This window comes from Aedes albopictus, chromosome 2, assembly GCF_035046485.1.
Source record: "Aedes albopictus strain Foshan chromosome 2, AalbF5, whole genome shotgun sequence".
In the NCBI taxonomy this organism is placed as follows: Eukaryota; Metazoa; Arthropoda; class Insecta; order Diptera; family Culicidae; genus Aedes; species Aedes albopictus.
Genome location: NC_085137.1, coordinates 331,983,222 through 332,005,207, shown reverse-complemented (window position 1 = coordinate 332,005,207; position 21,986 = coordinate 331,983,222). Strand labels below are relative to the sequence as shown.

Genomic DNA, 21,986 nt, shown 5'->3' with positions numbered 1-21,986 from the left:
GAGTGGTTGCCAAATTGCTTAGTACCGCACTGCTACCCACCACAATAGCGAACAAAAGAAAACGAAACCGCAGTCGGTTGCTTGCTATACTCACCGTAGTTATGATTGCTCTTGAAACCTGCAACGAGAATCAACAGTTTAATATTGTGGATAAACAAACTCTCGAATGGAAATCACTTCACATACGGCACCCCAACTGTAGTGTCATCGTTGGTCTCTGTCGTTGAATGAGTGTCGAAACGTGTGGATGACGGTTCTGGTGTCGAATCAGTGGTCATATTATTGTGGCTTTTTATGAGATGGGTTTAAACTTTTCTTCCAAGTGATGATTGCTCCAATTGCCACTCGAATTGTAGCAAGGTTGAAAATGCAACTGAGGCATGGCAATATGACTCAGTTTTTCAGTTTTCGCCGATGGAACCAAAATCATAAACGATAAGTAAGGCTTATGGGTTCATTAATTTCCGTCAAAACTATAATGAAAATATATGCCCAAGTAACACACTTGAGGGGCCCAGATGCAAAGGGGTGTAAGGAGTCACTTTTTTGTTTTGAGCTGAGCATATAAAGAAATCTTCAGATTTTTCAGGCTTTTCTTCAGGAAATCTTTCTTGAAGAATCATCGTACAAATTGGGCCGAAGGATCTCAGATTTTCATGAAACTTATTCCACAGGCAGGGCTCATGGACAAAAAAAAATTGAGAAAAATTCAGGGTCGCCTATTTTCCCGGAAAACTTAGGTGGATTTTTTTTTAAATTTTCCCCTGACACTACTTACTTTGAAAACTCATGACTCAAGAAACAAGCATCATAGAAACATTTTTTTTTCGAAATAAAAGCAAATTTACTCAGAAATAAAAAAAAAATTAACTGGAACAAGTTCTCCACAAAAACAATGCCCGAACTCGTGGAAAATTTTCAAAAAATATTGTTGAGATGGTTATTTCATAAGCTTTAATCGCTGAATTTTTAGGAATGCACTTTTTTTTTGTTTTTGAGTTATGGCCAATTTTGTTGAAAAATGTACAAATAGGTCATATAAGCCTTTTCTTTGAAAAATCATAACTCAAGAACAAGGCATCGTAGAAACAATGTGTTTTAATTATGGTGAAAGCAAATTTCCGCAGGAATTCAAAAAAACATGAACTGGAAAAAGTTTTCTACAAAATTTTCCACTGTTTCGAAAATTCATAAAAAAGCCGGAAAAACTATGCCCGAACTCGCGGAAAATTTTCAAACAAAATATTTTTGAGAAATGAGTGTAATCAGTTTCGTACCTTTAATTCCGCCCTATGTTAAAAGGTACGAAACTGATTACGAAACTGATTGATTTAATTCCGCCCTATGTTAAAAGGTACGAAACTGATTACACTCACTCGAAGAGGGTATTCAGCGTAGATGGTTCGAAAAGTCGGTACAAGATTTTTGAGAAGGTAATTATATATGCTTTGATCGCTGAAATTTTTGGAATGCTTTTTTTTTTCTTTCCTGAGTTATGGTCAATTTTGTTTAAAATGGCCATATATTATATGCGTATATGGTCATTTTTCACAAAATCGACCATAACTCAGGAAAGAAAAAAGTGCATCCCAAAAATTTCAGCGATCAAAGCTTATAAAACTATTTACTCAATTTTTTTTTGAAAACTTTCTGCGAGATCGGGCAACGTTTTTCCGGCTTTTCTTTATGAATTTTCTCAACGCAGGAAAATTTTGTGGAAAATTTTTCCACTTCATATTTTTTTTTTGGATTTCAGAGAAAATTTGCATTTATTTTCATTATAATCAAAAACATTGTTTCTACGATGCTTCGTTCTTCAGTTATGATTTTTCAAAGAAAAGGCTTTTATGACCCATTTGGATATTTTTCAACAAAACTGGCCATAACTCAAAAACGAAAAAAAAAGTGCATTCCAAAAACTTCAGCGATTGAAGCTTATAGAATAACCTTCTCAAAAATATTCGGGCATCGTTTTTCCGACTTTTCTTTACGAATTCTCTCAACTGTGGAAGTTTTTGTAGAAAACTTCTTCCAATTCATATTTTTTTTATTTTTGAGAAAATTTACTTTTATTTCTAAAAGAAATCTTGAGTTATGATTTTTCAAAGTAAGTAGTGTCAGGGGAAAACAAAAAATCATGAAAATTTGAGACCCTTCGGCCCAACCCCGTACGGTTATAAAAACTACCAGGGATTCCATCAACGATATCTGTGAGGATTCATTAGGAAATTCCAGAAAGATTTACTATGTATAAAACACTTTCCATTGATTACTTCGGAACTAGACTTCTAAGAAATTATATCGGAATTTCGCCAGAGGAAGAATGATCCTTCTATTTCTATATGCTTTCTTTCAAGAGATCTTCCAAATATTCGTTTAATTAGTTTTGAAAGAAAGTAAAATATTTCTTCAAAGATTCTTCAAGAGTTTCTCATATTCCCATACATAAATCTTTTAAAGATTGCTCAAAAAATTATCTTGGAATTTCTACAAGTATTCATCATGCATCTTTTTTCCCTAATACCTACTTTTTTAGAAATTTCTATAAGGATTCCTTCATAAAAAAAAACTAGAATGATTTCTTCGAAAACTTTAACAAAGCATTCTTTAAGGAGTTTCTCTAAGGTTTTACTGAGAGATTCACCCTAGTATTCCTCCAAGAAATTCCCAAAGATATCACTGGATAACAGTTCAAAAATTCCTTCAAGGATTCCTACAAAAGTTCATCTTAGAAAGTCTTTAGAAATTCTTTCGAAAAATCCCTCTGGAATTCTTCCAAAGATTTTTTTAAAATCCATCTACTCTAGGAGCTTTCCCAAAGATTTCTTTAGGAGTTTTTGCTAGCATTCCTCTGGAAACTGTTTTAAAAGTTCCTATTGCGATTTTTGAGAAAACTCTTTCAAAATTCTTTCGAGCAACCCTTTGAGAAATCCTTCTAAGTAAAGCATCTCAGTCAAGAATTTCTTCAAAATGTATTTATGATTTCTGCAGATATTTCTCCAAAAACCCGTTTAAAAAATTAATCTGAAAATTCCAGGTATATTAAAAATAATCAAATAATTTCTTCAGAAGTTTTAGACGCATCTTTTAAGGGGGCATCCATTTAGACCAAGCCCACGCATGGGCTCCATCAAGCGTTTTAACGTTTAGTAGAGCCGCGAACAAAGACGTGAATCGCATTGGTCGCTGCTAAGAAGGGCTTGAAAACGAAAAGTTTACGTATGGATCGTAACGGGGCTTAGAATTTAGAGACAAGCAAAGTACGGTCTCTATCCGTAGGCTCATGCGCTCTCTCGCGTTCACCTCTCTGGGTAGCGCTAGCACAAAGAGGAAACGAAAGAATATGAGTAAGAATATGTTGACAATCGTTCCTGTTCGGTTCATATAGTTTGTAGAGATTGATATTCCAGTTTTGTTTAGGTAATTTATTTTAGTTTTTAACAAATATTGATATTTATTCTTGCTTTGAAATTTCCAACAAAATAATATCATAGATAACACAAGTTTACAAAATAAAACGAAAGTCGTGAACTTTTGTCAACAACCAAAATTTTTGAAGCACAATTTAGTGCTGATTTCGAAACCGACCTTCAAAAATTTTTAAGTAGAACAGTTTTTGAGTTTTAGCTCAATATCGAGTTTTGCAACTTCTCAAAATATATAATCTACTAAAATTCAAATATATTGCGCTTTGTTCAACCAATTTTAAATCTTTTTCTATAAATTAAAAGCTGAATACAATACCATTCGATCATCTGAATACAGGTTTTGCGTCAGATTGATGAAATTCAAGATATTGGCGAGTTTTAGGGACAATATTCTTATATTTTAGCGAAATTCTCAAAATTTTTTGAAGAAATGTATTTTTTTCAATAAGAAAAAACCAACTTAAAAATTCTTTCTCGACGTTTATTTGACATATCATATGTAGGCGAGTTACAGTAAAAATGTCAGCTCAATCGGAGCATTGATTACGGAGAATGAGATGTTTGAAGTGAGCGACTTTGCTTAAAAATAGAACAAAAATCGATTTCAAATCATTAACCTTGTATGGAAAGTCGAAAAAATTTCCGCTCTACTGTAATTTTTTTCTTTCGCGTTTTCGAACTCAGGGCATGATTCTGCACCAAAAATGATCATCAGCTTACCGAGTTCAAAAATGCTGTAAACTAGTGTAATTACATCAAAAACATAACAATATATCTGACATACAATAGTGATAGAGTGACAATATAAACGCAGAAAAATAATACCTACATTGAAACAGACAAGCTTTGATAAAGTATGTTTTAAATAAAGTTTTCCTTTCTACGCTGATCATACATATCGAAAATGTATTGATTTTCTCTTAAAATTACGATTGTTCTAAATTGCACCTTATATTTTTTATTCGGCCGATCGTTTTCAAACCTATATTTGAAGAACTTATATTGAACAGTGATTCAGTTCGGCTACTGCGCAAAGGCGACCAATAATTACTTTACTCACATGGAAACGAACGACCGGTGCGAAAATGAATGGGTAACGGAATTAAAAATCGTTAACGACGTGCTGTTTCGTGTGTAGTATGGAGCCCACGCGTGGGCTTGGTCTTAGTACGTAACGCTAAAAATGGGAATTTTTGAAAACCATCTTTAAAGATTTTACCTTTTATTTAGGTTTTATGATGGTTCTATATTTGACTAAAAATGTTACTTGGGAAGGGGGGGGGGGGTTTGATGGTTTACCCTTCCGTTGCCGTGTTCCTTAACTAGACGCCTCTTCTTTTTTGTCAAAATGAGGAAACCCCTCCCCACCTCTTGTCAACTTTTCTGTGCACGGGCCTTCCAAAATTCTTCCAAGATTTCCAGCAGGATTTCTTCTATTGATATCATTAAAGATTTCTATAGCATTCTTCCAGGTTTCCTTCGCAAAACCTCACTGATTTTTTTCTAATGATTTTATCAAGTATTTTTTCCAAATATTTCATGGGAAACTTCTCCAAGAACTTTTCCTAGGATGTCTTTTACTTTACGAATCATCTAGGAGTTAGTACAAGGGCTTCTTAACAAATTCTTTCAAAAGTTGTTCCAGTGATTGCTTGGGGAACTTCTCCAAATGTATCTAAAGGATTTTTTAAATAAAATTCCCAAAAAATCTATAAAGAACTTCCCAAAGATTTCCAAAATCAATTCTTTTGGGACTACCTTCAGCCCTTTAGGAGTTTATTCATGGATTTTTTTTTTCCAGTAATTTCTTCACGTGTTCTTTTTAAAATCCTTTAAACGATATTTCTAAAAGTCCTTTCAAGGGTTTTTTAGGAATTTCTTCAAGTATTCCTTTACCTGCGTTTACCTGCGTTTACCTGCAGGGATTACTTCAGAAATTCCTTCCAGAGTTGCTGTCCGAAGATTCCTAAGACGATTTTTCAAGTCCTCCTTTAAAGTTCGTTCAAGAATCCTTTAAGAAATTCCAATCTTTTTCTCCAAGTATTGAATACTCTGAAATACTGAGCTCCCCCAAGGATTTCTTTAAGATATGTTACAAAGATTTCTTCAGGGGTTTCTCGCAGTTTCCTTCAGATAATTCTATAAGGATGGACACATTGATCCTCAAAGGATTCCTGCACAAATTTCCTCAAAAAATCTTACAGAAATTCCTCCATGGCCTGAATTTCCTCAAAGGAAATCTATAGAAATTCTTTTAATAATTGTTTGTTGATTTGTACAAAAAAATTAGAGGAATTCTTTGAGGTTTTCGCCATTGATACCTCTGCGAGAAAATGCATTTCATAATTAGTTCTTCCAAAAATCTCTTTGCTTTCAATTTTTTTTTTTTTCAAAAGAAATCCTTTACGTAATACTTCCATCCAAGTACATCTAGCATAACGTGTGAAAATTCCTAGGTGCTTTTTGTGAATAAACTTGTTTCACTTTTGATGAACTTCTTTTTTTTGTAGTAATTCATCAGGAATATTATCAAGGATACCTCCAGAATCCACCCAACGATTCTTCCCGGAATACATCTAAAAATTTATCTAGAAGATTCTTCAAAAAATCCTTTAGAAATTCCTTCAAAAATTCTTGCAAGAATTTCTACAAGGATTCCTTCAAGAATTCCTTCAAGATTTCTTTAAAAATTCTCAAAGATTCATTCAGGTAAGGCTGCAAGCATGATCTCAAAAATTCATCAAATATATTTTTCCATGGGGAACTCCTGCAAGATTCCTCCTTGGAAAAATCTCTAAAAGAATCCTTGGAGAACTGAGTTATGGTTCATCTGAAAGTTTTCTTTGCAGGACTTCATGACATAATCCTTGAAGGACATTATGAAGGAATTCGTAGATGTATTTCTGAAGGAATGCTTGAAGAAATGCTTACAAACCTTGAAGGAATTCCTTAAGGCAGGCCCGTGCACAGAAGCGGCGCCAAGGGAGGGTTTTTTTTTCTCGATTTTGAGTATAAGGCGGAGGGGCACCCAGTGTATGGGTCATCGATAAGCGACATGCTCGGGAACGCTTCCCGAAATGTGCTATTATTCTCTTGTTCGGTTCAATACCAGAACATAGACACGCTTGGTTAACCCTCGAATGATCGCGCTGTTGTATTTTGTACAACACGTTGAAAAAATCTCGCTTTTTCTACTCAGCATTAGTGTGGAGCTGACGCAAGTAGTCAACCCCGCGAGTAACGGAAGGATAATGAAACAGAACCAACAAAAGGGAAGAAAAACTGCTGACCCGAGCAGAGGAAAATATCAAAATAATAACAACGGAATCACAAAACCTGTTTTTATATCTCGGTTTGTTATTATTAACTTATTAAGTCATCACCGTTCCATAACATGTTCTGTTGGGCAATCTTATTTTGTTATGATCGTGCTCTTGGTATATTTTCTTTAGATTACATTTCAATAACATGTTTTGTTGTAGCACAAGTTCAGTTATTATTGTGTCATTACTGTACAAACATTTGATCATTAATAAGTTATGTTGCTAGCTTTGCAATCAAAACTACACTATTCGAGATTTTCGTTGTTCACATCATTCCGTGAGGAACTGTAAGAGAAAATATTATTTTGTCATCAGTTCCTCTTCTTTCTGACATAACGTTTTAACTGTGACTGAGCCAACTTATCAGCCTTTTGTGTTATAAGCACTTTGAAAAGAATACCTGTTTTTTTTGTCCCAATTTCAGTTAAGTATGAATATGAAAATAGAGAGTGTAATAGAGTGTTAGCCATTTTATGAAACATTTAGGATCAACTGGTGGAATTCTAGGACGAACAACACTTTTTCGATAAAAATGTAAAAAAATAAGTCATCAAGAAGAAGAACTGTATTGATTATTATGTTTAGACATTTTATTTTTATTGATTTCACTGCATCGATCCTACTTAGATTCACTTGGATAAATGTGTCAATCAATGAGGTAATAATGTAAATTAATCTTATAAACAATGAACCACCTAATAAAGGGCTTCTAAACGTCGGTAGTTTTTCATCTTAAGTTGTTTGGAAAATGAACGAAAACTATTGTTTCTCTCTGTTTTCGATAATAAATCGCTTGCGACAACAATAGCGTCCCAATTATGAATGAAACATTTAACAATAGATGCGTATCCCATTGAATTCATATGGGACTTTGGAGGAGTTCCTATCCGCAACAGAAAAAAAGCAAATTTTGTTTTCAGATTGTTATCAATAACTTATTCATATCAAAATTTGTTATTGAAATATTTTTTAAAAATCGCTGTTATTAAGTTGTTATTGAAACTAACAAAACATGTTATTAAACAGGTCTTCCAGGAACATTTTTTTGTTATAATTTTTGTTATTTTGCCGCTTATGACAGACAAGTTTAGAACAGGATATGTTATGTAAATAACATAAAAATAACTTTTTTCGTTACTCAGTTATTTTTTTCAAAATAACACATTATATTATGCTGTTGCTATTCCCTTCTGCTCGGGGAGTGGTTCACTTATCACTTCACGAAGGGGCCCCTACGTTGCCGTAATTCTGCAAAGTGACGTAAACGATATTGACAATTTCGGCACATTTTTGGTTATTATGCATAAAACACTTGATCATTCTCAAATTATGCTTCCATAAATGCTAGATTACGACTAGATCTTGTGTCCTAATGTTGCAGAAATACACCACTGTTTTATGATTTTGCCACATTTATACCAAAAGACGTCGAAAACTGGAGTGTCGCTTACCTCATTTTGCAGAATTACGGTTGTACGTACCTATCAGCAGATCTGCGAAATATTGAACTTGTACTTATAGAAAACTTTCGTCATCAAAAGAACTTTATTCAAACTAGTGTTAGAAACCTTCCAACAAAATATCAGATTTTGTTTTCAGCTATTGCTATGGAAAATTTGAATATGTTATCCATTTTTTCACCTGCTCGGGAGAGTGATGAATAGCGTTGAGCAATTTTGAATCGATGTACGCAACATCGATGTTTTTGTACCGATTAATCGATTTTTTGAATCGACATTGAAGCTCCATGAAATCGACCGAATCGATTTTTCTCTCGATTCATTTTTTTTAGAATGCATTGTAGAGTTTAACTATTCAAAAAAAGCACATAATATCGAAGTACATAAAGTTGAAGTGCATAAAATCGAGGATCTATATAATCTAGGGTCCCGAGACGGAGGGTTCGATTCCCGTTCCGGTCGGGAAAATTTTCTCGGCTCCCTGGGCAAAATGTATCATTGTACTTGCCTCACAATATACAAGCTCATGCAATGACAGGCAAAGAATGCCCTTCAATTAACAACTGTGGAAGTGCTCAAAGAACACTAAGTTGAAGCGAGGCAGGCCAAGTGCCAGTGCGGACGTAGAGCCATAAAGAAGAAGAAGAAGAATCTAGGGTCCACTAAATCTCAGTTTTCTTAGGCAATTCCTCCCAGGAGTCTAAGTGAATCTTTCTTAAGATTCTGGTGGAATTCTTGTTATGGTCTAGTGAGTCCCTTTCAGGGTTCTAGCGCATTCTTCTCAGGATTCTAGGTCAGTTCATCTCTGGATTCCGAATGTCAGGGTTCTCAGGGAATCTCAGGGTTCTAGATGAATGTCTCTTAGTGGAGGATCCCTCTCAGGGTTCTGGGGCAATCTCTTTCAGGATTCTAATGGGATGTCTGTCAATACTGCGGGAGAATTTCTCTCAGGATTCTAGGAGAATCCCTCTCAGGATTCTGGAAGAATCCGCCAGAGAGTTCTGGGGATATTCATCTAAGCATTCTGGGAGAATCCCGAGGAAAAACTTCTCTCAGGATTCTGAGACAATCCGTCACAGGATTCAGGGAGAATCCATCTCGGGAATCTGAGGAAATAAGTCAGGATTCTAAAAGTATCCCTCTAAAGATTCTGAGAGAATCCATCTCAGAAAACTGGAGTAATCTCTCCCAGGATTCTAGGGAAATCCTTAATAGAATTCAGGGAGAATTCCTATGGGAAGAGTCATTCCTTTTTTCTGGGATAAGGTCTCTCAGGATGGTGGTGTGATAATTTTCAGCATTTTGAAGGAATCTCTCACAGAATGTTAGAGGAATCCTCAGAGTTATGGAAAAGTCCCTTTGAAATTCTGAAGGAATCATTCTCAGCAGTATTATATGGGAATATCCTCACTTAGGATCCCACTCAGAATTCTGAGGAAATCTTTCTGAGCATTATCAAATTTCTTGGAGAATCATACTCAGCATTCTCAGAATTGAGGCGAAAATTCTGGGGGAATATTTCTTAGGATTCAGGGGAGATCCCCCACAGGATTCTAGTGGAATCCTTCTCAGGATTCTGCGTTAGATCCTTTTAATATTCTGGGGGGATATCACTGAGAATTCTGCGGGTACTCTTCCCAAGGGGTACTCTTCCCAAGGTTCTCTGAAAAGTCGGCTTTCTGGGGTGGGTGATCCTTAGGATTATGGGCAAATTTTTCTCAAGATGCTGGGAAATTTGTCTCATAATTCTGGAGAAATCCTTGGGATTCTGGGGCTATATTTTTTAAGATCCCAGTGCACTTTCTTTCAGAATTATTAATTATTGAAGAATCTCTCACGAGATTCTGGGCAGGATTCTCTAGAGAAATTTGGATTTTGGAGAATTCGTAGATTTTGTGTTTTCCTTAGGGTTGGGAAGAAATCTTTCTCAGCATTCAACGACAATCCCAGTAGAATACTGTTCTCTTCATTCTGGAGCAGTTGCTTCCAGAAATCCCTTTCGGGATTTTGGGAGATTCCCTCTTAGTAATCAGGAAAAATCCTTCTTGGGATGCTGGGAAGTCCATTCTAGAAGTTTTCGTTATCCCTTCCACGGAGAATTCTTAATCAGATTTTCAAAAAATCCTTTTTAGGTTTCTAGACATATATTTCTCTTAAGAATCTGGAAGAACTATTCTAATAATCCCTCTCAGGATTCTGGAGGAATCACTCGTAGAATTTTGGGAAATACCTTTCGGGATTCTGGCAAAATTTTTCTCAGCATTCTGGAGGAATTCTTCTCAGGATTCTGGGAGAATCCTATCTCCCAGAATTCTGTGAGAGTATATCTCAGGTTTCTTTGGCAATGCTGCCCAGTATTTTGAGAGAACTTTTTTGAGGATTCTGGAGTGATCCTTTTTAGGGTTCTAAGCTACCCTTTTCAGGATTCTGGGTTATTTGTTTTAAGTTGCTTGGGGAATTCATCTTAGAATTCCGATTTTTTTTTGTGAGAATCTCTCTCAGTATTCTAGATGAATTTATGTAGAATATAAAAGAACTGCTCTTGGAATTCCTCTCAAGATTCTGGGAGAATTCATCTTAGGAATCTGGGATAACTATATTCAGGATTCTGGGATAACCTTTCTTAGGATTCTGGAACAATTAGGGAGAGTCACAAGAGAAAGCTTCTCTTAGGATTCTGAGACAAGCTCAGGATCTCTCTCAGGATTCTAGGAAAATCCTTAATGAATTCGGAAAAGTCCTGCTTTCTGTTCTAGCTAATGTCGCTCAGGATTCTGGTGTAATCATTTTCAGCATTCTAAGAAATCTCTCTCACAATTCTAGAGGAACTCCTTTCAGAATTCTGGAAGTGTTTCTTCAAAGATTCTGGGGGAATTCCTCTAACAGTCTGCGGGAACTTATCGCAGAACAACGTGAAAATACTTCTCAGACAGAGCTCCGGGGAATCTCAGGATCTCAGGATTTTTCTTTCGTTTCAAAAATATTAAATTTCATTTTTTTTTTCAGAATGCACTGTCTCAACGTTATATCCATTTTCGAATCAGTGTCGCGAAATGTTCGATATGCAATCTCAAATTTTGATATTGATTTTATTTAGTTAAATAAAACATACCATGAGCTTGAATTACATGCAGCAAACGAAGCATTTCATGGTTTTGTAATATTTTATAATATCGAATCGATGTGAAAACATCGATTCAAAGCATTCGATTAAATCGGAGAATCGATTCGGCTGATCCGATTCGAATCGATTCACAAAAATCGATGTCTCAGGCAGATTTGCCCAATACTAGTGCTGAATGTAACATTACCAGATGTGTTAACATTAAGTTGAAATAAGAGTGCTTCCATGCAAGAGCCTGTGGCTTAGTGGTCACACGTTCACTTCATAACCACTTCATGGTCATGGGTTCGATTCCAGCCCCAGCACTTGCAATTTTTCGTCAGTTGCTCTTCCAAAAAAAAATGCTTTCAAATTTCGTCAACTTTGAAAATTGTTAAATTTATTTCGTCGTGCGTGCGTACATTGAGGCAATGAAATTGCAATGAAATAGCTATATGTGCGTGCAACTACTTGAAGCATGTATTGTACAACTTACATGTGTTTGTCTTTGATAATAGAATTGTGGAATTCTGTTACAGTAATAAGTTTAAAACCCCTTCTTCACCATAAACGAGAAAAATCCGCTTAACAAATTTTCTTGTCCAACATGTATTTCGCATCTAAACTAACAATCCGTTCTTTCAAAATACTGCTTATCTTCCGCCTTTGGCGTGCAACTGAGTTCACATGTTCTCATTATTTCGCAATAAATTCCAGTCCAATCTGTTGGTATATCAGTCATCTGTAATTAAACGCCGACCAGTACAACTTCCACAGCAGCATCCAGCTAGCATTTACCTCCCATTGAAATCGACTTCATATTAATTCATCACTCTCGAAGAATGTTGCAAAAGTTCACCAGTTCACGCGGCCCTCTTCTCGTAGTGCTACACAGTTCCAGCGTGTACTGCCGCCCGCCACCATTCCATCCCATCTTAATGGGCACCACATGCTGATTGGACAACCGCTTCGACGACGACGACGACCGGCTGCCTGCCTACAGCATGTTGCCCTGCGAATATGTTAGAATCACTAGCTGTTGCACCCCTCAAACCGGTAGGGTCTATTAGCAGAGGAGCTAATTTGAGCAGAGGTTACAGTCGCGGATTCTATTAGCAACTACATGTACCGTGTAATAGGGTAATACTGATCTTCAAGACTGATGTAAAATTGTTCAATGAAATTTTCGATGAAATTTTGTGCTATCACGTGAAAATGTCATTCGGCAGCACTGGCTTTCTAAATACGGATCAGTTTGACACTTCTACAGTAATTTAAGAATAGAAACAAAGTAATTTGATAATAAAAGGTAAGTACTAGGTATAATACTTCGTGAAGCAGTATTTTTAAATTTCTGAAAACATTTTTTTAATAGAGCGTCAAGAAAAAAAAAACAATGAGTAATTCATTTATTACTCACATTTGTTTCTCCTTCATTTTGAAGTATTGCCCCAACCGGGACTAAGCCTGAATTTAAGCATAGTGTTCCATAAGCACTTGAAGAGTTATAACTTGATCATCAAAGAAACGTTTCCTCTGCGTAGGGGAACTGGGGGTAAGACGCCCACGTTAAGGAAGAGTCCAATTTTAATCATGAAACGCTTTATAATACACATTTTTTTGGCACTAACATGGAGCACCAACATGTTTCCTTCCAAATGGAAGAAACCATAAACCAGTTTTATGTTTTACTACTGAAAAATTCAAATTTGAAAAAAAGTTTGATTTTCAGAATTTTATTTTTAATGCGGGGTAAAACGCGCCACTAGCCACAGCTAACGCCAAGATGCCAAATTGTGTACATATACTCGCGCGCCTGGTTTATTGTCAACTGTTATTGTTCGTGAAGGGTATACAGTCATTACATAATTATGGATCACCTGTAATTATGGGTCAATTCCAGGTAAACGTCATAGTGAGCTGTTTTATCAATAATTACTACAAAATGACGCATGACTGTGTGATTAGTGAACTTATTAATTGTAAAAATGTGCTGTTGCTTGGTTCCAACTTGTGTTCTACATAATTTGTGCCAGAATTTGGATCTAAATGGCTATTTTAATGTAAATAACTAGGGGTGGGCATTTTACCCCACACATACCTCAGAAGTTTGGACCCTTGTAAAAAAGTTGTAAGGGTCAAATTTGATACTTTTTCCGCTTGGTACACAAACAATGGGAGTGTGCAAAACAGTTTGTGGGGATAGCGAGAAAAAAAGTCTTTTAAATGATGTAAAAATGTGCAAACATTTGGCAGGCTAAAATTACATCAAAAGTAACCAAAATCTTTTTTCGATGTTTTTGTACAATTTTTTTAGTAAAAATATGTAAACTCAAATGTAAAAAGCATTTTTATTCTTATTCAAGCGATTGTAATTGAAAAAAGTACTGGAAATAACGCGGTTTGCCTAAAACAAGGGTGGCGCAACTTGCCCCCTATGGGCGTTATGGCCGCAGTTCCCCTATCTGTGAATTCAACGAACGATGTACCTATGAATATAAGAATAAAAACTCCGATGGACATTCATGTAATATCTTATTATGTCTTAGAAAAATTGTTGTTACTCAACAATTATTCAACAAGTGACAATTTTCTTCGTCTTATTGAGAAAAATACATAAACTCTATGTTCACCCATGTTACGGTTTGCCAAACGATTGGTGGCGCGTTTCCCGCCATAAAGCAATAGGCAGTACCTACCTACCGCCATCAGTTATGACGATGACGACGGACGGCTTGAAGAGCGCCGCGCCGTCGAGTTTCTTGTGGTGGCGTGGGTAGGTGTCGGATGCATTAAAAGCATAAATTAGTGGCGGGCGGAGGTGTACCGACGAAGACGCATAAAGAGACAACGGAGTTAAAATTGATGCGGTTGGTTAGGTAAATAATGGTTTTCACACGTGAATTTATGAAGCATTTGTCGGTTCGCGGTGAGAAGTTAAACGGGTGGCAGGCGAGGAAACTCGATATGTAGCGGTTGGTTGAGCGAAAAATTGATGCAAATAGATAATTTTGGGGTGGTAAAAATTACTGATTGGTGTTGTTGACGTTGTGTTGAAATTTGTTATGCTTAGGTGTGCCTCATTGTAATTTGGTGATTTAATGGAGATTTCTCAAAATTCCTTCAGCCGATACGGTATGGTAAGTGCACAGGTATTCAGCATGACCATGCTGAGGGTGACAGGTTCGATTCCCAGTCTGCTCAGGAACTTGTCGTAGAAGAAACTTCCCCTAACTTCCTTGGGAATTGAGTATCCTGGTGTCTGTCACACGATATAGGAATGCAAAATGGTCATTGACAGAAAAAGCTCTAAGTTAATTATTTCAGAAGAGCTCTGAGAACACAACTGAGATGCTGGTGTTATTTTAGTTGAGGCGTTGAGCCAAGAACAGAAAGAATAACAAAAAACTGGCGGCTTTGATTGATGACAAATGCAAGAACTAATGAAATCGAACTACTTGGAATAGGTACCATTATTGATTGAGATCATAGTGCAATTTAACCCTTTGAGCTAGAGGGGTCATATTTGACCCATAACAAACATAATCGAGACTATCGAGGTTACCTCCTCTCCTCCTCTTGTTGGCGTAACGTCCTCACTGGGACAAAGCCTGCTTCTCAGCTTAGTGTTCAATGAGCACTTCCACAGTTTTTAACTGAGAGCTTCCTCTGCCAATGACCATTTTGCATGTGTATATCGTGTGGCAGGCACGAAGAGGCTACCGTAGGAGTGGAAAAAACCAGCCCCGAAAGGTTAAATCAGTTCAGTTACATAACGAAGGAACAACCTTTGATATGAATCTACAGTCTCAGCTAAGTTGTACATAAAATGTGGTGATCACTTATACCGAACGTTTACTGGTTAAAATTTCGCAAAACAGCATTTCCAGCTCAACGCACGAATCGTGTAAACGCGGCCCTTCTAAATTCAAATGAAATTTTGCTCATGTATGAGCTTCTATCTTAATAGTAGTTTACGCAACAAGGTGCAGAATAACGATTTTTACAGCACGAGTCGTACATTTATCCAACGAGGCTTGCCGAGTTGGATAATAACGACGAGTGCTGTAAAAATCGAGTTCTGCACCGAGTTGCGTACAACGTTTTTTGCAAGTTCATAAATTACTGCTTGAGGATAGTTTTTACAAAACATTTTTCATTAAACTGCACACTGATGCTTATAGCCATGTCTGAGAAAATCTGAACATAGCAGGTTATACTGTGCAGTTGTCACAATTTTTCAAAACTACGTCCAGAAAGCATCAAGAAGTTGATCAAAACTGAAAAGAGTGCTGTAATGGTTCATTACGCAACGCAAATCAGTGCTGTAATGAACCATTACAGCACTGTTAATTTGGTGTGGGAAAGTAGGCCTTTTCCTGTCAGATTAGCGTGAGGTAAAACAGCCTATTACGATGAGAAATTGCAAAAAATGTTTTTTGGTGACCGCGGCAATAACACTAGTTTACAAAATAAAACGAAAGTCGTGAACTTCTGTCAACGACCAAAGTTTTTGAAGCATAATTAAGCGCTGATTTCGAAACTGTTCTTCAAAAAATTTAAAGTAGAACAGTTTTTGAGTTTTAGTTCAATATCGAGTTTAACAACTTGTTAAAATATGGAATTTACTGAAATTCAAATATCTTGCGTTTTGTTCAACCAATTTTAAATCTTTTTCCATAAATTAAAAGCTAAATACAATACCATTCGACCATCTGAATGCAGATTTTGCGTCAGATTGATGAAAATCAAGATAATAGCGAGTTTTGGGGACCATCTTCTTAAATTTTAGCAAATTTTCCTAAAATATATTATGAAATATATTTTTTTCAATAAGAAAAAAACAATTTAAAAATTCTTTCTCAACATTTATTTAACATATCATATGTAGCCGAGTTACAATAAAAAATTCAGCTCAATCGGATCATTGATTACGGAACATGAGATGTTTGAAGTGAGTGGCTTTGCTTAAAAATAGAACAAAAATCAATTTCAGATCATCAACCTTGTATGGAAAGTCGAAAAAATTTCCGCTCTACTGTAATTTTTTTCCTTCGCGTTTTCGAACTCAGGGCATGATTCTAGACCAAAAACGATCATCAGCTTACCGAGTTCAAAAATGCTGTAAACTAGTGTAAGCTGTAGCAAGCAGTTGATGATAAAATTTTATTTGAAAATGATCTTGATTTAGTTTGTCGGTGAAAGTAGGTTTTGACTTCAAGAAAAATACGAAACTTGCACATGTACGTACATCTTCAGCTAGTAATTTGGTCCTTAGAGCTGACTTTAATAACGCACATCTCTGTTATCTTCGATTCCACTTTATTCCGATTCTGGGAGATATATGGTCGCGAATGGCGAATGGCAATAAAACTCGCATGGTTATTTGCAAAATGTAGAGGAATCTAGAACTCGCGTAAGGACTTGTCCGAAGAAGTTTTTCCCGATTGAATTGCTTTGTAGTTCGACAAGCTCATTCTGAAATTGTTTTGGAACATTCTCCAAAAGGAATTTAATGATTGGAAGCTATGTTGGCACAAAATTTTGAATTCAAAGCGTAGGCTTTACCAAAACCAACAACCTTAATCATTTGATCCATATCCATTTTCAAAGATGTCGGCATCGTCTTAGAAGTAAGTGCTAGACGATAAATCACGATACACTGGCAAATTTCAATGTTGAAAATTGTTTCTTTGGCCTTTAGTTAAAACCATAAGATATCTTGGGTTACCAATTCCCCCCTTAAGAGGACGAAATTCCCCCCTAGGGGGGAATTAAGCCAACCCCCCCGGTTGAAAACCACTGAGTTAAATTGATGAACTCCTTGCTTGCCAAGGGGCTGATAAGGTGACAAAAATGTCGATCTCTGCAGCTAATTTATCGCGTTTTATCTCGAAAACTCATGTTGGAACATGTACAAAACATCATTTTCTATGAAAGGCAAGTATAGACCATTTATTTGAAGTTGAAAAATATTTAGCAGCCATTTTGGTCTTGTACCGACTTTTCGAACCCTCTAAGCAGAATACCCTACACTCATTCGAAGCCATTTTGGATTTGGCCGCCATTTTGAATTTTATCATTAAATCCTGATTTTCGATGTGTTCTCAACCACCGATTTCAAATCTCATCATTAGGAAGCTGAGAGTCTAAGCTTTTCAAAACATTCAAATATTTTGGTGTGCATTGATCGCAACAATGAGGTATCGATGAAAATGTGAACGAACCTTCCATTTTCCCATACATTCTCACCCGCGGATCTGATCGTGCGATAACGGGATCGACGGAGTGGCGATTATAATAAAATGTGTATCTTAAAAACTAATTGACCGATTTGCAAACTATTTTTTTTAACTATTCGTATGTCAAATCTCGAGGTACTGAACGGTTAACTTTAACGGAAAAACATATTTTCCACGCTAAAAATCCATGTTGAACGAAAAAGTTATAAAAAGTTTAACCAAAGTATTTTTGAGTCTACTATGCTTTTATTTATATGAAGTGAACCATTCAGTACCTTGAGATTTGGAATACGAACGATTGAAAATGAAAGTTTGAGGTTCGGTCAACTAGTTTTTAAGATTTCGTGGTCACTGCATCGTAACAGCACCTTTTAAAATATCATTTCGAGATAATCGCGTTTAAAGTTTTGCACTTTGCCTTGTTTTTTTTTTTGTCTGTATTAACGAGATTTTTAACCCTAGGCTAGTTCATCTCGGGACCCACGTTTTACTTCCCTTCCGAAAGAAGAACCCACATTTTGTGAGTATGTCGGGAAATTTTTTATCCCTGAAAGGTATGTAATCTCTTAAGTCACATCACTAAACTCGGCTGCAGTTATCGGAGCGTAAAACTTTTATATTGTTTGTTTTTAAATTAATGAGCAGGTGTAGCGCAAATCAATTTCAAAGGAAGCACCGCTTTGCAAAGGGAAGAAAACTCCTCCTGCTCTAAACAGATCTGTAAAATCAAAATGAGTTAAATACCAGGACTGCTGACCAATACCAACGGACCAGATGTTCGCCATTCGCTAGGTGTTGCAGAAATGCCGCGAATACAACGTGCCCACACATCACTTGTTCATCGATTTCAAATCGGCGTATGCTACGATCGATCGAGAACAGCTCTGGCAGATTATGCACGAATACGGATTCCCGGATAAACTGATACGGTTGATCAAGGCGACGATGGATCGAGTGATGTGCGTAGTTCGAGTATCAGGGACACTCTCGAGCAAGGTGATGGTCTTTCGTGCTTGCTGTTCAACATTGCTTTAGAGGGTGTAATTAGGAGAGCGGTAATAAACACGAGTGGAACGATTTTTACGAAGTCCGTTCAGCTGCTTAGTTTCGCTGATGATATTGATATTATTGCTCGTAAATTTGAGACGATGGCGGAAACGTACATCCGACTAAAGAGTGAAGCCAGACGAATCGGACTAGTCATTAATGTGCCGAAGACAAAGTAGGTAGGTACATGATGGCAACCCGAGTAGAGGAAAAGAGCTCAATAATAGCATAATTTGATATGGAGATCAAAAAGTGATATGAGTTTGATTGACATAAGAGATAAAAGATCTAAAAATAAAATCAAAAATTTACTCCTGAAACATCATCATCAAATCATATTTAGATTTTGTAAGATCTAACCAATAGCAGCGAGCTATTCGTATGATCTTGAAATATCAAATTTTGATATTGTTCAGATGTTCCAGGAACATTTTTCAGATATTATTTTCAGATCTTTTATCTCTTATATCAATTGTTGTAATCAGGCACGTGATATTGGAGATAAGCACTATCGCTGGAAGGTGGCAGCAGCTCGTCCTCTCTGGAGCCACCATATTATTGACGACGGGGCACTTACACTCCGTGTGGTGTTTCTGTCAGCTGCCGCGACGATCACTTGGCGATGACGACGACGACGATGATGGTAATCACACCACATCAGATGCACGGTACCGTTGCGAAGGGAGACGGTATTCGATTCCGCGTGTGCCGATCAACAGGCAAGAGAAACGCACTGAATAAACTGTCGACGACCGAAACTACTTACTGATACTCGGAGGATTGAGTGGTAGATAATTAAAATCGATTGGTCCAAATCGAATGTGGGAGCGATCAACTGGCCTTCCTAGATCCGGTCAAATTCTTTCGCATTCGAAGACGTGACTTAGTCGGATGAGGAAAAGTTGATCGCAATGCATTTATATTTTTTCTAGACTCATGCCAAAGTTACTCGCATTCGGAACCGTGGCGTACCTGAGTGAGAAAATAAATGCTTGCCCACACTTGAATCGGTGTCAAACTGGCCTTTTCAGACTCTTGCCAAAGTTACTCGCATTCGGAACCGTAGCGTGCCAGAGTGGAAAAAGTTTGATCGATTCAGTATGATTTAGGACTTCCTCGATTCTAAGTACCAAGTAACTCTTTTCAAAGACTTAAGTTTTCCAATCAAGCTCCAGCCAACTCCTTTCGCATTCGAAGGCTTGGGTAATAGGAGGGATTAGAAAAGATTAAGCTTCTCAAAGTGCTTGGTAAGAAGGATTTCGAGTAGAAAGTAAATGAGCGTTCTGTATCTTGTGACGTACAAGGCAAAACTGCTACCGTCTTTATTGTTCCATCGCTTTTTATACTATCGTCCAGACATTATTCGCATCCTCTTTTTACATGTTTTTTCCTGATTCCTACGTAAAGCATATTAATTATATGTGTATCGTCCAGAAACTATGCTCACCCTCTTTACATCATTAATTAACTCATGATTCATCAAAATTCTAACTTGTATACATACAACCCTGCAATGAATCTTTCCAACAAGTTTTGCTAACAAGTTTTGCTAACAAATAATTAATCCCTGATCAAAACCTTTTCTGGTACTTTGACCATTACAATACATTGGGGTTGTGTTCTTGACTTTACGTTAGTTGTGAGCATAGATAATTGATTACAATTTTATATCCTATCGGTGCATGTCTGGAACTAACAATTACAAATGGCGTAGCTTGTATTCTAGTTCCATGAATTTCACAATGTTGCGTAATTATATATAATGCTTATGTGTAAGTGGTTAGTTCTATCCGATTGCGCAACACTACATCCGATGGTGAAATTCCATACCGCGCTTGCGCATTTACGCTGTGAAACCGTGAACATACTTGAATATGATATCGTTTCTAATATGAATTAGAATGATTCATCCCCACGTATGCTATGAGTATGCATTCCGGGCTAATCGATTACTACGCACGCGCAGTTTGTTCCGTTCTTGATCAGTCATCCTCGATGCTGCGCTATCGTAGCATATCGTATACAACGTTGTGTGAAAGGTCGCTCGTTTTCAATTCGATCTAATTGATTTTGCATATTGCAATTTACACTGGTTGTCATGAATATGTGACCAACACGATTCACAAAACGTTACCTCTACGATTATTATACAAGCTTTTGCGTTAGATTATTACAAGCGATTTGCTTAATTCTAGATGTAGGAAATGACTGGAATTAGTATGCTCTAGTTGTTAGAAATTAATGTACTTCACGCGTCGCGTTCGTAACATTCCAGCCCTCGTAAATCTACTGAGGAGATTTACTAAATACTTGTAGATAAGCGACGTGGTTTCCAAACATTTCCTTTACAATTGTTGATTATATTTTTAAATTTACTTGTTAGTGTATTATAACATGATTCTTCATAATTTTTGTTATTATTCTGTTTCTTGGGTGTTAATCCTGATTAATTATTTAGTGTTTATTATTGGATACACACTAGCTCTTTATGACTCATCAATATTTTCATTTTGATTGATGACTTGGAGTTCTTCAACTACTGCCATATATTTAGTTCTGTTATTTTCATCTTTTGGATTTCTTGTTTCTTTCATGATTTTCTTGTGAGATAGGAAATTAGTGAGTGAGTCCCAGCATGACAAAACTAGTTTCCAGGTTAATCCATATATATCAAATAAAATAATTCCATGAATCAACGTATCAATTAAGGGTTTGGTAAGCAAGTTATAAGGTATAAACTTGGCTTCGGTGGAATGATATTTTCGTTGATGACGATTAAATCAAGTTAATAACATGTTCTGGGATTCTCACTCATTAATTCTGCTAGTAAAAGCTTTTTAGTGTATCCTTTTTCCAAGAAATCTTCTCATTTACCCTATCTTTAATTCTGGGCTTTTCTTCAGTGACCTTTCTAATGATTTTAATCTGTTTAGGGCGTTATTGTAACTAGGAGGAAAACATGATTTATCAACTTTCCACAAGAGACCATGTTCGTAAAGTCGATCTTTATGATTAAAGGTTTGATTAAGAATTTGCTATGCCCATTCGTTATCTTTTGATTTAGGAAGGTCCTCAATGATTTTCACTCCAAAATTTTCTAGTGAACAAAAATCTTCTAACATCTTGGAAAGATTTCCTGATTTCTTTTCTTCTGTTATTGATAATGAAAAATAATCATCTTCCTTACTAATCTTACCAAAATTCAGCCAGCCGAGTTTAGCTCTTACCGCAATAGGTGAGTTCTTATCAGCATGTCTTCTGTCCGTTGTGATCAGGAGATGAAGATGCCAGCCCGACCAGTATAGTTGGTTTTGCATCATGGTCCATCGATGTCCAAGTCTGCCAATATACTCGAAACGTCCTTTGATGTGCTTGTTCCTCAG

General features: G+C 36.5%; 1 protein-coding gene across 11 annotated transcripts in view; it reads right to left on the bottom strand.

Annotated features, from left to right (window-relative positions):
- The window catches only part of LOC109398030 (collectin-10), a 240,539-nt gene that overhangs the window by 178,245 nt on the left and 40,308 nt on the right, over positions 1–21,986 (bottom strand). For 9 of the 11 annotated variants that reach the window (XR_009997849.1, XR_009997847.1, XR_009997848.1 and 6 more), the window contains one exon: positions 95–118. The exons of the other annotated variants lie outside the window; for them this stretch is intronic. Coding sequence is in view for 1 of the 9 variants with exons in the window: in XM_029874712.2 (XP_029730572.2) it covers positions 95–118 (24 nt within the window). In the remaining 8 variants the exon portion in view is untranslated. The remainder of the gene's footprint in view (positions 1–94; positions 119–21,986) is intronic. 11 annotated transcript variants of the gene reach the window in all.